This window comes from Diadema antillarum, unplaced genomic scaffold, assembly GCF_040938485.1.
Source record: "Diadema antillarum isolate AM-2024a unplaced genomic scaffold, OU_Dant_1.0 scf00000037, whole genome shotgun sequence".
In the NCBI taxonomy this organism is placed as follows: Eukaryota; Metazoa; Echinodermata; class Echinoidea; order Diadematoida; family Diadematidae; genus Diadema; species Diadema antillarum.
In genome coordinates this window covers 1,629,119-1,644,565 of record NW_027270926.1, presented here as the reverse complement: position 1 = coordinate 1,644,565, position 15,447 = coordinate 1,629,119, and the positions used below count along the sequence as shown (strand labels likewise).

The 15,447-nt window shown below is 39.0% G+C and overlaps 2 protein-coding genes across 2 annotated transcripts in view; both read right to left on the bottom strand.

Moving 5' to 3' along the window:
- LOC139708680 (fibronectin-like) overlaps positions 1 to 2,051 on the bottom strand; it is a 28,592-nt gene extending 26,541 nt beyond the window's left edge. Inside the window, exon 1 of the mRNA XM_071620616.1 lies at positions 1,931 to 2,051. Within this exon, the coding sequence (XP_071476717.1) occupies positions 1,931 to 1,958 (28 nt within the window). The 5' untranslated portion in view covers positions 1,959 to 2,051. The remainder of the gene's footprint in view (positions 1 to 1,930) is intronic.
- The window catches only part of LOC139709115 (fibronectin-like), a 45,794-nt gene extending 31,459 nt beyond the window's left edge, over positions 1 to 14,335 (bottom strand). The window contains 3 exon segments of the mRNA XM_071621079.1: positions 13,183 to 13,420; positions 13,422 to 13,450; positions 14,077 to 14,335. Coding sequence (XP_071477180.1) covers positions 13,183 to 13,420; positions 13,422 to 13,450; positions 14,077 to 14,335 — 526 coding nt within the window.
- Between the last annotated feature and the right edge of the window lie 1,112 nt (positions 14,336 to 15,447).

Genomic DNA, 15,447 nt, shown 5'->3' with positions numbered 1-15,447 from the left:
TTTTCATTTTTTGAGCAGATCAAACATCTAATACTATCTCACAGGTCAGTGCAGCTTGCCCCGCTTGGCAGCTACAATTGGGAGTACATTGCAGTTCAAAGTTGAAGTATCCAAGATCCAACATCACTAAATACTTGACAAAATATTTCATCTCTTTTGTGGGGACCTAAGAGAATTATTTATTCATTTATCTGTTATTCATTTGTTTGTTTAGTTTGCTTGTTTTTGTTTTTTGTTGTTTTGTTGTTTTTTTGTTGTTTTTTTTATAGATGACCCAACACAGCACTGGGCATACATGCAATATAACAAATAATTTTCTAGTCCATCAAACTTATCAAGTACCGGTACCCGGTATCAAACAGTATGCCAGTATCCAAGATCCAACATCACTAAATACATGACAAAATATTTCATCTCTTTTGTGGGGACCTAAGAGAATTATTCATTCATTTATCTGTTATTAATTTGTTTGTTTGTTTAGTTTGCTTGTTTTTGTTTTTGTTTTTGTTTTTTGGTTTTTTTTTTTGTAGATGACCCAACACAGCACTGGGCATACATGCAATATAACAAATAATTTTCTAGTCCATCAAACCTATCAAGTACCCGGTATCAAACAGTATGCCAAGTTTACAATGTATAGTAGCCATGCATAAAATAATGGAGCAGAAGAGTAGCAATACGTAGCTGTGGCAATGTCATCACATGGAGTTACAAAACCCATTTTACATGTACTTGATATGTGATATTACTGATTCCATTTTTATACTACCAGGGAGGTGGCTCTTCCCACCTCCCTGATATTACTTTTTATCCTGCAGCCGTGCGAGAGTAGGCCTACAGCTTACTTGTAAAAAAAAATAATAAAAAAGTCTGAAAAAAATCTGAAGCAAATAGGCCTACATAAAAAGTCTGAAGTGCACATTATATTGATAAACTAAACATTCACATTGCAATTAATTTGGCATTTGAATAGTCAAAAAGTCTGTTCAGTGGGTTTTGGGAAAGTGAAAAAAAAAACTATGAAATTAGATTAAATTAATTGTGATTCAACTCTCACATCCCTGATCTTCAATTCACTTACAGTGTATTTTTGTCAAGAGCAGAATAAATGCTGCTGAGAGTTGAGCTATGGAATAGATACATGCTTCAATTGTCACACAAAGCATTTTTTTTTTCTGTCTTCTACAGGAGTAACTTTGGAAAACAATCAGTGCAACATGGTCCATTTTCTGAATGTTTTCAAACAACTTTAAATTTCATAGGCATGTGAACATCAAGCTAACAGTTGTAATGTAGTGTATCCTACCAACGCTGTATGAGCAGCTGCACGACATCGTCATTACTGACATTTAGCTTTGAGTGCTGCAACAACGACCTATCAATCAGCCCACATCTGATTGCAACACTCTGAAAGATCGAGATGTGCCAGAAAGCCAGAGACCTGACATTGTGGGCGGTGTTTCATGAAGATGTTCTCAAAAGTTACAAATGACTTAAGAACAACTGGAACGATCCAACAGTGTCCCCCCCCCCCCCCCCCCCACCCCCGCAACTACCGAGCCTTTATGCATCCAGCTTTAGAACAGCTTTATGCTTTATGAAAACACCTCCCAGGGCCGCAGGGGGTGTTTCACAAAGAATTTCCTTCAATCTTAAGTTTTAAGATCAACTTTAAATTATGGTAATTATGCTGTGTGTGACTTCAGTAATATTCTAGCTAACTTTCATTGAAGAATGAACATTTCAGACTCAGTCAGAGTCAAGAGACTTTTATTAGAAAGAACATTATGTTAGCCTAACTTGTTAACGTTAGAGTTGTATAAGTAAGGACAAATGATTTTTTTTTTCTGTAAAGTGTGAAATTCTGATAAAATTTGAAGTGGATTCTGAAAACATTAAATAAAATTGAATAAGGAAACCAACGGCATACCATAATTTATGGAGCATCCCCCGTACATCTAACGTTAATAGGCAAGACTGCGGTATCTTGCTGTGACTGTGAGTCAAGGGCGATAACGTTAAAAAAAAAAATACGGTAAATAAAACTAAAGGAGTAAAGACTCCTTCGGACAGACGGATCTTTCTGTCTGTGACTGTGTAGTCCTCTACACCAAGAGTTCCAATACTGGCCATCGTGGGTGTAAAGTCGGCGTCCAAAATGTCAGTAACGTTAATTATTTGTCAAGCAAGCCCACTGCCACCTCACAATTCAGTCCCATCCGGCTGTACGTTCCCATGCGCATCAAGTCTCTCCGAACCTAACTGCGACCAGCCCCAACGCTTCATAAGGAGCGCCAGCGGGCCCGCGGGGTACCGGTTCCTCCGAACCATAAACCACTGAGGCCTGACTGTAAGTCACTAAGTGGTTTAATTGACCACACGTTCGATTAATATACAAAAGTCTATGAATTCCGTCCTTTAAATAAACACGGGTCCTTGCATGGCTGCTGTGCTGCTTGGGTCATACAAAACCTGCTGCCCAATATCTTGCTTGTGACGATGCGTTGATTTGGGCTTCAAACTTCCCGTGCCTGAAAAAATCTTGTTCGTTATGCGACCAAAATCCTAGTTTAGTGCAGCATCATCAGTAGAGCCAGGTCATCATCCTACCCCCCGGTGGCCGGGCGGGGCGGGCGCAAGCCGGCGCAGGGTCGCCGCACCGCGCGCGCCGTGGCATTGGTCCGTGTTTGGCATTCCTGTTTTTGAGGTCTGTGGTTTACTAGTACAGTGGAAACTCGATATAACGAGATGGTCGGGACCGAGTCATTTTCCTCGTTATAGCCGATATCTCGTTATATCAGTAGGCATAAAAGAAGGCATAAAATAAAGACATTAATTTGCACATGTGGGACTACCCATCATTATGTCAATCAATACTGATAACTTGATATTGTGTGTGAGGGAATAACTCACCTTTATGGGTAAGAAGATGTTTTTCGCCAAGGAAATCCAATATCAAGAATGTGTTTCTTATTAATTGTAGATGTTTGAATGTGTAAATTTATATAGCTTGCGATTGTATCAAGATCGTCTGTGGATTGGTATGTGGTTATCGTATGGGTGTGTGTTGTGTGGAAAGCTTGAATATGGTCTGCACAATGCCGTGTGTATGTGACACATTCTGTATGTACATTATGACTGCGTGTGTGTGAAGACGGGGAATTCCCTAAGTTATAGAAGGCCAATCACAGCATCAGATTGCCTCACACCTGCTAAACGTCATGATGATGTCATGTATACATATGGCTGTCCCACCACATTTTCTGCATGTATCAGTGTGCGTGCACACACACACTTCACATGCACGTACGACATGCAGTGCTAGCTGGAGTGCGCTGAAGAAAATGATTATGTGTGTACAAGACAGTTTTTGGCGCATCAAGCTTTACAATCTCGGAAGATGATAGCACAGGCGAAGTAAAGCTTTACCAAAGGCATTTTGCTTTCCCTCGCTATAGCAGGTTTGATTTACTATGTTTTTCTTTGTTTGGAAGTCACAAAATTTATCTCGTTATAGCAGTTATTTCGTTATAGCCGATCTCGCTATAAGAGTAGCATTTTACATAGACTTGTGTGGAAGGAAATTTGGGACCGAGAAAATTTCCTCGTTATAACCGATATCTCGTTATAGCAGTGTTCGTTATACCGAGTTTCCCCTGTACACTAGTACACATGCAGCAGCATCCAGTTTATTGAGCAGACGACAGCCAGCGGCGAGTGAACTTATCATCTTTGTTCAGTGTAACTTGTCTAAGGTTTTTGAAAGTACTTTTTCTCTGCTCAAGAACTACAATAAATTCCACAAATCTATACATGTAGCTGTTGATTTATGTACTACATTATGTGAAATTATGAAAATCGTCCGGAATGCCCCTTTAAGTTTATTTGGAGTGGTGGTAACGACAGGGTTAAAGGCGCCTTCCTTTGCAATGATTTCTCTTCTTGTGGTGTCAAAATGGTTGATGTACGTTCATTTGCCCTTGCACAGAAATTAACGTGGACCAAACGTCTGTTGGATACTTCAGTTATTAAGGCTTGGAAAGATGATGAGTTACTTTGTCTGCCTGATATTATTGAAGATACTGATATTCTCTTTATAGGGCCTTCGCCCTGGAGGCTTTTTGAAAAAAAAAATGAATTGCAACTTGCAGAGTCTCTTAGAACTTGGTATAAGTTTAAAACAAAATTCGTCAAAACCATGAATTTGGCAGAACTGCATAAGCAAGATTTACTTTGGTTTAACAAGGACTTCCGCCGTTAAACAAAACCATATTTTCATTATCCGTCCTGGTACAAAAGGGGGATTCTTTCTGTTCACGTTCAGGATATAGTATGTGGCAACCGTTACAAAGAATTTTTGATTTAGTTTTAGAATTTGATATCCCCATCAAAGACAAGAGGAAGTATAACTCCTTGGGGATTTGTGGTCTCTCATTATTAGAGACCCATGATGATTTGGTGTTACAAAAATTACTACAGGCTAAAAAGATTCCGAAATTTGCATATCCCATACAAGAGTCTGTGGAAGTGCCTGGGAATAAACTTCAGTTTTGGAATAATTTGTTTGATGTTAATTTGGATAAAGATGAATGGTCTCGTATTCATTCTCGTAGCTTCAAGTGTACTGTGGAAACTCAATTAAAGTCTTTTTATTTTAAAGTTTTTCATAAAGCCATTGCTACAAATGACTTTTTATCCAAAATTTGGAGGTCTGACACTAAGTTCCTATGTAGTGTATGCAAAAAATGATCAGGATTCTATTTAGAATTTTCTCCTTTTTTTGTGTGAGATTGTTAATACAATCTGGTCCAGATTAGAAAGATATTTAAGCTCCAATTTGACAGAAGACAGTTGAACTATTAAGTTTTGAAAAACTATTTGGCGTCAACCAATCTCAATCTCACTCTTCTTGTACCATTTTTTCTTTTCTGCTCTGTACAAAATTCTTAATTATTATATCGATCTAAGTTTCAAAATGTTAAACCCTCTTTTCATTGATTGCTTCCTTTTATTCGGGTGAAACAAAAGTACAACATTGCTTCAAAAAATAATTAATTTGGTAAGCGCCCCTCGTGTGGTATATAGGGTGTAATTTTGATGGCTTACCAGGCCTTGCAAAAGCCCGCGATTAAGAATCTGGAACAAGCACAATGCCTGATTGACCACCGGGGTGGGGAGCGGGGAGGGGTGCACGTCACGAGACCGACACCCACGAGTCATACAGCCCACAAGTTATACAGCTCACAAGTCATACAGCCCACGAGTCATACAGCCCACAAGTCATACAGCCCACCAGTTATACAGCCCACGAGTTCGACACTGAGTAAATAAAGCCCACGAGTTCGACATCAAGTAAAATAAGCCCAGGAGTTATACGGCTCAAGAGACCGACACTACGCACAAAAGGCTCATGAGACCGACACTAGGCAAACAAAGCCCTTGAGACCGACACTACACTTAAAAGGCCCACGAGACCGACGCTACGCATACAAGGCTCACGAGACCGACATTACGCAAAAGAGGTTCACGAGACCGACACAAAGCAAAGAAGGCCCACGAGACCGACAGGATGAACAGCGCCACCTATAGACCAATACATTGTGTAGGGTGTCCTGATAATGGCGTAAGGAAGATATGAGAGATAGAAAAGAAAAGTTGCCAGGGTGTTACCCCATCAGTTGCCCCCCCCCCCCCGAAATGATCAGGATCTTTAGTTGTGTTTGCGTGGGTGTGTGTTTGTGAGAAAAAGTAAACAAAATTCAGTAAAAGTGTGCAACAGATCTTTCCACATTAAAGGGATCGTACAGTTTTGGTTGAGACCTAATTTCAGGTTTCTAACATTTTTTGGTGAGATGATGAGAAACCTCTTATGAAATATGAACTAGCATGTAATTCTACGAGGAATTCAACGTTTATTTGATAAAAATTGGTTTTGAAATGGCTGAGATATCTAAAAAAGAGCGATTCTAATAAAGTGTGGGACCCACACTTTATTACGATCGCTTTGTTTTACTTTGTTTTTGGATGTTTCAGTCATTCCAAACCCGATTTTCAACAAATAAACTTTGAATTCCTCTTAAAATGGTATGCTCTGTACTATATCATAAGTGTTTTCTTGGTATCTCGCAAAAAGTTCAAAGCCCAATTCTCGTCTCCACCAATATTGTACTATCCCTTTAACTAAAGATGCCAAGACACCCTCGTTTGCATATTAACCCTTTTACCTCTTTTATAATTCCTACTCCCAGCCCCCCCCCCCCAAATAAAGAGAGAGAAAGAGAGAGAGAGAAAGAGATCTGCCTTTGGTGATTGTTATTATATTCTAGTGGGAGGCATTTTATAGAGTAAAAATCGGCATGATTCGAGTATGCTTATGGGTTGAATAGAGAAAAAACGGCTTGTAAGAAAAATTGTTAGTGCAATTCAATGTAATCTGTATAAACAAAGTGGCTACCAAAATCATTACGTTTTTATTCTTGTAGGTGGTTGCTTGTGGAAAACTCGTCACAGAACTGGCAAATTAACATCACTTAAATAACATGATGAGAAGGTGGAGCTGCAGACAAGAATTTAATACAAGTCAACGAATTAGTAAGAAAATAAAGCATATACATTTTTTTAATGCAAATACAATACATTGAATTGATGAGAGATAAGTGGTTTTAGCTATACTTCACGAATTTTGGGATCTTATGAGATACTGTTGTACTATGATGTTAATCTGCATTGGCTCGACGAATCAGATTATCAAGGAAAAAAAATATCACGAAATGTGATGGCAGTAAATGATTAAAAAATGACAATTTCTCATATAGGTCCTATATAATATATACAGATTCGATTCGGATTCGGAAAAAAAAGATGCATCCATGAAAACAGCCATTGTATTTCACGAAAAATGTACTGTTTTGGAGGAGAATAACACAAGCCACAAATCGAGGTGATTCCCTGCGATATAAAACGTTTTAATCAGTTGAATTACATACATTATAGTTACAGAGAAAAATTACAAATAGATCTTTCTCCAAAACGTCTAACCACGGGGGTAGAATATCTAATATAGCCTAAGAAAATAGTGAATAGAGAAAGAGAAGAGGTAAAAAGTACATCCTGTCGATCTTCTAGCTAGAAACTAGGAAAGCCTATTAAAAGTAGCACGGTGGCATTATCAAAGCTCTAAAATTAATCCATACATCGTTCTTGTCCTCTTTTATCAATTCATTTGACCATGTGTTTTTTGGTCTTCTCCTTTTCTTTTTTTTTTTTTGGGGGGGGGAAGGGCATGAAGAATGCAATTCTATTATTCTGATTGATAACAATGTCGCTCCCTGACAGACCTGCCCCCCTGGAAGTATGTGGAAATACATATTTGATGTCGTTCATATGTAGATGGTTACCATCTTTCACTTGATAGCGTGACGAAATTGCACCCGCCAGTATGTTATTTTTCCGTTCATGGAACACCCTGTACAGGTAATTGACATGTAGATGGCGCTGTTTATCTTGTCGGTCTCGTGGGCCTTCTTTGCCTACTGTCGGTCTCGTGGGCTTTCTTTGCTTAGTGTCGGTCTCGTGAGCCTTTTTTGCTTAGTGTCGGTCTCGTGGGCCTTCTTTGCCTATACTGTCGGTCTCGTGGGCTTTCTTTGCTTAGTGTCGGTCTCGTGAGCCTTTATTGTTTAGTGTCGGTCTCGTGGGCTGTGTTTGCCTAGTGTCGGTCTCATGAGCCTTTTGTGCTTAGTGTCGAACTCATGGGCTGTATGACTCCTGAGCCGTATAACTCGTGGGCTGTATGACTCATGGACCTTTTATTGATGTCGGTCTCGTGGACCGTATGACTCGTGGGTGTCGGTCTCGTGGGATGCCCCCGCGCGGGGGGGGGGGGGGGGGGGGGGGGGGAGCGACGTAAATACAGGTGAACTCTCAACACCTGCAACTATGCACTAAACGTATCATTGCCACAATATCAAGGAAAGTTATATAGCTTATAAATTGAAGGCTGCCTAGCGCCTATATGCATTTCTTTGAAAGTATCACTCATAATGTAAAATGATTATTGCTATCGAATTTAAAATTTCCGTAATCTGCTGTCGCCACTGAGTGTCAGTGATTACATGCTCGCCATATGATGCTAATATTTGTAATCCTAGTCACCATTCTCATTTAGGCTACGTTTCGATGATGTCGCAGAAATTCATTAAAATGGCCTCTTAACTGCTTAATTCATTACTGATTGAAGATCACATTTGCTGTGTATTTAACACAATATTTAAAGATGGCATAGTGCGTGAGTTTGTGTTGGTGTTAAGGGTGCTCTTTCTGATTTCGGGATTTACTGAATTCAACCAATTGCATTTACACATAATACAGTATGTCCCAAAAAAAATTACAACGGGGCCCTCCGCAATGATATCTTTAAAAATGGTTCATCAATCTAAATACAAATTCAGGGTATGAAACCATAACTCATTGCCCACATCTTACAGAAAATCCCACTCGATTTGCTTCAGTGGTCAAAGAGAAATACGGAATTTTGTAGAGGATGTCGGGAATCTCTTCTGTCCAAATTCTGTCTATTATTCACACACAAGAGCATTGAATTGCAAAAATTGGAAGAATCAGACTCATGACATGTTTTACAACAATCCACATTTCTCTGTGACCGCTTAACAAAATTGAATGGAGTTTTCTGCAAAATAGAGCTAAGATGTTATATTTTAAGACCCTGAAGTAGCATTTAGACAGGTTTATCATTATACTGGTGTTATCAATTCGAAAATCTGATTGTAATTTTTGGGGCGACTTACTGAAGAAGGTCCCCCCCCCCAAAAAAAAAAAATAATAATAATAATACAATCAGATATTCGCATTGATAATGCCCAATATGATTAATTTTTTAATAGTAGACAGAACTTGGACAGAAGAGATTCCCGACATCCCCTACAAAATTCCGTATTTCTCTTTGACCACTGAAGCAACTCGAGTGGGATTTTCTGTAAGATGTGGGCAATGAGTTATGGTTTCATACCCTGAATTTGTATTTAGATTGATGAACCATTTTTAAAGATATCATTGCGGAGGGCCCCGTTGTATTTTTTTTTGGACATACTGTATAACCTTCTCCAATATGAGGCAAGTTAATTGAGCCAGTGGTTTCAGTATAGTATTAATGAGTGAAAGAAAATTCCGAAGTATAGACCTAGACCTATATGTTTTTTTTTTGTTTTTTGTTTTTTGTTTTTTTTTGCAAGGCACTTCGCGGTTTGATGGGTTAAGTCAGACGACTCGGTCTATAGTTCAGGAGGTATACAATAATTATAAGTGGGTGGTTCATTATATTATCACTCCCGTCCTGACAGTGTATTCACAGGTTATACACCACTCTGATCAAAATTCTATCTCCTAATTTTGGTTTTCCCGGTCAATTTCGTGAAATTATCATTCACTTTCATTATATATCATGTACATTCAAATTCGTACATTTGAAGCGATGAAGTGACTTTCGTCAAACGATTTCACTCTTGATGCATTTAAATTCGTTTTTAGGCAGTCAAAGTGCTTACAACTTGAAATTTGGGTGTAAACATTCAATTTCATGTATCAAGTTACGAGTGCGATGAACTCGATAAGCATTGAAACACACTTTCATTTTCGTTTTTGAGCAAGTGATTTTCACAATGAGCATTCAATATCATCATGCACGTATCCGTCAATAGTGATAATGTCCAGTCTTCATTGACTGTGACTTTTATCTTAGCTGTCATCATTATTATAACCATTTGATTATTTAACCGTCCAGAATTATTTCCTTTTGCTAGTCATTAATGTTATGAAAATTCAATATAAAATCCTAATTTCGTCATCTCATTACATGGCTTTCTTTATCTCGGATTTACATCTTTATAATACGATCATTATGATTTGTGAATATCATTAAATTGTACATAATTAGCATATTTGCATCAACATGTATGATCCTCACTTAGTTACCAACATCAGTACAAGTTAATGCATTTTTTCATGGACATCGTACAGGTTTAATCTAAATGCTCCTTTCATGAATTTGTTTGCTCATTATGTGACTTTGAATAGTTGGAAAGAGCTGGTGATAGGTGGAGACGCAGTTGTATATACCAATCATTGCGGAAAAATGATAAAATATGCGCATGCAATTTATTATTTTTAACTGTGCCAATGCGAAATCGGCTGCCGAATTTGTCAATTTGAACGAAGAATGACGGCATGACGGCATTTCAATGCCTGAGCAAATTTAACGAAAATAAATGCTTATAATCCGAAATTGAATGACAAAAGAATAAAATTGGCCTGGAAAATCTATAAAAGGCATTCAGAGTGTACTACAGGTACAGCTTTTTTTTTTCTTTTCAACCATACAAAGCGAATATTTGAAATGAACACATTGTTAAGCACACCACTATGAATCGACAGTCCTAACACTATTATTTTCTTCTTTATGAACAGCAATGAGAACTTATATGATGAAATATCTATTAATTATAATAGGCGTGTAGGCGAATTGAGGGGGAAGAAAGAAGTAATGTTATGGTTTAATACTGTAATATGTAATATCTCGCATGCAATCCTACCTCTGAGCTTTTTAATATTTACCCGTCTTGAAAGTTATTGAAGACTGTTGGGTTGACTGAAGACTGCGGAACACTGAGGTGAGGGTGAACGTGTATGTAGTGGACGGATCGAGTGATGCGATCGTGAATTCCTCTCCGGAAGTGACGTTGAAGGAGCCGACATCTGGTTCCGTGTCTAGTTCGTAGTAGTCAACGCTTCCGTCGTCGGGGCTCTGCCACGTCAGTGTGACGTTAGAGTCATCAAAGGAGACCCTCATTGTGTCTTCGTCGACATGGCTTGGCACTATGATTAACAAATTGGAATTGTAAATAATTGTCACATAATTCTGCATATTTTCAGAAGCATCACATGAGGTAAATCAAGATAGTTACGTACACTTTAAATACATACACGGTCATATTTTATTGATATAACACGGGTATACACAAATGGCCCGAATTCACGAAGATGGTACAAATGAAACCATGGTTTAAACCATGGACAAAAACCATGGAGCCAAGTGTCGCATGGTATATTTCGTTACGAAATCAATCTTTTCGTCGATGAAATGATGATTTTATAACGAAATGACGATATTTTGTGACTAAATGAACATTTCTTCCACGAAATGATAATTTCGTTAACGAAACTGTCATTGGATTTTTGTCGACGAAGTGACCAACTTCGTAACGGAATATTCCGTGCGACACTTGGCGCTCCATGGTTTTTATCCATGGTTTAAACCATGATTTCATTTGTACCACCTTCGTGAATTCGGGCCTTTTTTATGTGTGTGATATATGTTACCATTAAGAGGGATTATATTCGTTATAATGCTGTATGGCCACTTTGCCTCTGACGCCAAGATTTTGGTACCATGTCCCTCTCGATCTAAGTGTATTAATGCGTATCTATAGTAACATAGGATAATAATAATGGCAGGAACCCTCTGATAGAGCAGTGGCAACACTGATGAGGCTACTCTGGTAAATGAGTTCTTATCATTATTATTATTATATCTGGAAGTATCATTGACATGGATATGACGCACTTTTCTACTCTTGTATTATCAGTATTATGTAGTCATAGATTACCTTGATAGGTATACATGTACCCCACCTTCAGAATTCTAGAGTTTAGTCATACATTAAACCTTTTTCACGATAGGGTATTAAACCTTATCAGTCGCATTATCATTATTTTCTATACAGGGCGCTGATGAGCATGAATTGAAAATGGAAGTGGTGGGCCTTCAGATGTAAATCGCAGTGCAACATTCTAAGTAGAAAAAGGGGCATTTTATTTTAATATAATAGTCTCTAAAGCGAACTGAGATACTTAGTAAGCGTGAAATTCGCTATCTATAAAAACTAGTTATTAATGATTTCCTATAATTTTGTTCCAGACCCCGACAATGCACCGCCGATTGAAAGGTTGACCATACATCTCAGAAAGCTTGAAAATCTCTCCTTCGGGTTACCCGCAAGTGTGAGACTTACGTGAAGGGAAGAATCCAGCCGTAACGATCGACCCCTTGACGCCGCCATTCGTTCTAAAGAGGGTGACGTTGTAGATTCGACCCCGCAGGACTGGGATCGTTGCCGTTCTGTCGCTCGCTGACAACACAATCGGGGTAACGCTGGTCTCATCTGAGCTGCCGTACTCTATCAGTAGTCCGTCGAAAGTTCCTTCCGGATTGCCCCAAAGCAAATCCAACTCGTCATCTGTTCTTCCGGTGACTTCGAACTCCACTAGTATATATGAAACGTTTTTAGCAACCGAACTGCATATTAAAAATCAATCCCGTTTCTGGGTGATATCTTTGGAACAAAATTATACTATGTTATTAACAGGTCGAGTGTGAAATGCGTTGTGATTGGTTAGATTGCGTCACGTGATCGTGTGAATATTTCGGTATAGTTCAAGTTCATGTTGATCTTAACACGGTGAATCCTGTGTTGATAAATAGAGGATTGCATTTCAATGTTCCCAGCATCAGTTTCAAGTTTTTTGGTGCTCAGAGTGCTTCAGCATTGAAGAGCTGATGTTTTGATTTTGGAGTTCATTTTGTGGATTTAAAGGTTAGAAACTTTTGCAGTTTAGATCTGAAGAAAATCGATCAGTAGATCTAGTATAAAGAGCCTATTGACCTTCGGAAAATACAAGAGGTTCGCCTAAGGGGGCCTATGTTACTATTACAGTTAGTGCATGTTCTATTGATGTACTAGCATTGGACTATAGAACTCCAAAATAATACTTAATTGTATACCTTAATTGTCCAGTTCTATTTCACCTCGACCTGCAGCCTCAGCGAAGCAAAGTTATGCCTAGTAACGCTTGTAGGTTGCTGCAAATTTTATAGTTTTTTCTTATTAAAAAAAGTAATTAAATGAAATTATAAGCAGGTCAGGGCGAGAAATGGGAGATGATGCGCGAAAATTACATGGGATAGGTATGGGCAGTTTTACTTGTATTCACGAAGCAGTAACATAGGTGACAAACACATACACCTAAATAGAGGAGGTGACAAAAAAAAAAGGACATCTCTAAGGAAATCTTGCATCATCTTTTTTTAGATGATCGCTGCACTATACAAACCTAAAGATATCGTTGCTGATTCGACCGTGCTCTCCTCTTCGTCACTAAATCTACCGATGAAGGAAGTCAAGGTGAATGTGTACGGAGTGTTCGGCGATAGGCCATCTATCACTGCCGAGGTCTCACTGCTAGAGAGTGTCATCCGCAAGACGTCATTGACCCGGATCCGGAAACCATCGTACGAACCCGTCGAGGGTAATTCGAAAGAAACGCTGGCAGAGTCTAAAGAGGCAGGGCTGAACGACGACACTCCTGGGAGGCGATGGAGCTAGGCATGAAAAACAAATAAACAAACTAATGCGACAGCAAGAAGATAAGATTAACAATACGAAGATTATATACATAATATGCCGCTAGAGAAATGAAGACATACGCAAAAGCACACACATACATAGTTCCTCCATACACACAAACATGCACACACACAGATATATAATATATATATAAACCGCTAACCCGTTAAGGTCAAGCGATGTAATTGCTACAGAAATTATAATCTTGTCAACATTCAGTTGGCAGCTCTAAAATTTTACTGCAAAACTGCATTCGAAAAAGATTAGATGAAACTAGTCAAGTTCAGCAGATCTGCACAGAATTGGACAATATTTCAATGCCGATTTAGAGAGGAGACAGGACTTTTAATCTAATGTGTATAATTTAGAAGGTTTTTTTTCTAGCCATCAAATATCTACATGATTTTGAACAAAAGAAGGCTGAAGTGACGAATGAATGGTAATTTGAATGAATAACTTATAACAAAAAGACAAAACACCAAACGACAAGGTTGTTGTTGATGTTGTTATATTTTTAATTAGTTGGCTATTATTTTTCACTTAATGTTCACGAGTTTGTTGATCCACTGGTCATTCATTCTGTGAACACCAGATTTCTTACCGATGCGGTGGCGAATTCTGTTCAGTACATTGTCCGGATTGGAGGAAGAAGCATACTGTGCATAAAGCAGATCTCCCGGCGCTGCGTTGGGAAAATTTTGGAAGAACGCAGAACCCGTGAGGGGACCGGAGTTTACAGTGGTAGAAGCGATAAACGTATCGTTGCGGCCTATTTCAATGATATATTCACCCTGGCCGAGATTTCCTGGCACGTCATATTCGATCGTGATGAGTGTTGGAGTAAGAATGTTGACAGTCATGCTCACACCTGCAGCAATAAACAGATGTATTCATGGGAGCATGGTTATTCTACTGGGTTATTGCGTAGTGGATGTCCTTCCTGTGAAAACTTTATGCAGTGTTCTTGTGGCACGCTAAAACATAGCCGCGTGTTTGCTGAAAGTAGAAAATGAGTGAGACACATCGGGAGAGTTCGAGGAATATTGAAATATCCGTTACAACGTTATCAAAATATATACAATTTTTTGGTATATTTTACGTGCCGTTGTTACTGGGTGAAAAGGCTGCAACCTTGTTAGTCCAGGCGCAGCGACACAGAAAAAAATGACTTCGTTCAACCCACCCCGCAGAAAAGGTTTGACTGCATGGGGTGGTCGGTTGGACCCTCTGGAACACCCCTAGGTAGTATGTGATATCACATTGTGGTATCAATGAAATTTTACAGGCCATTTTAGTTGCGACATGATCATATTCTTCGAGGAAGCGTCTGCGCACACTAAGACTACTACACGTAGCACTAGCACTGCTACAGGCGCCAATGCCAGTGGTGCGTGTTATAGTCTTAGCGTACAAAGACTTTTTCCGCGACAAACATCGGTTTTTGCCTGCAAACTAACTCTTCACGCTTAGCTGGGGTCGGTGTAGTGTAGTTTCCAGACGTTTTTATTTCGTCTTTATTTCTCCGAGTTGAAGCAAGCCAAGTGAGAGTGCATACCCAGCGATTGTGACGCCCGAACCGTTTTTTTGTGGCAATCATTGAGCATGCACCCTCACTCGGCTTAGCGCAATACAGCGAGCTTCTGCACAATACACAAGCTGTAACTCAGAGAAATAAAGGCGAAATAAAAACAGCTAGAAATTAAGACTAGGGTCGGTAACGCTTGTTGCTATTAGGGCACTGAAAATGACAAAATTATCACAGTTTTTTGCATTTATTTCACGAAGGATTCGTCGAAACGCCTTAAAACTATATATGAGCATGTTGCTAGAGATGTCAGCAATACAATGGGATACATTGTAAGGTATAATATGGTGCATGGTTACCATGGTAACCGGATGCCTACAGGTGATTGGTAACTCCCAAAAATATCTGGAATTTAGACAGGTTTGTTTCTTTTGCCTTTCGTGCACA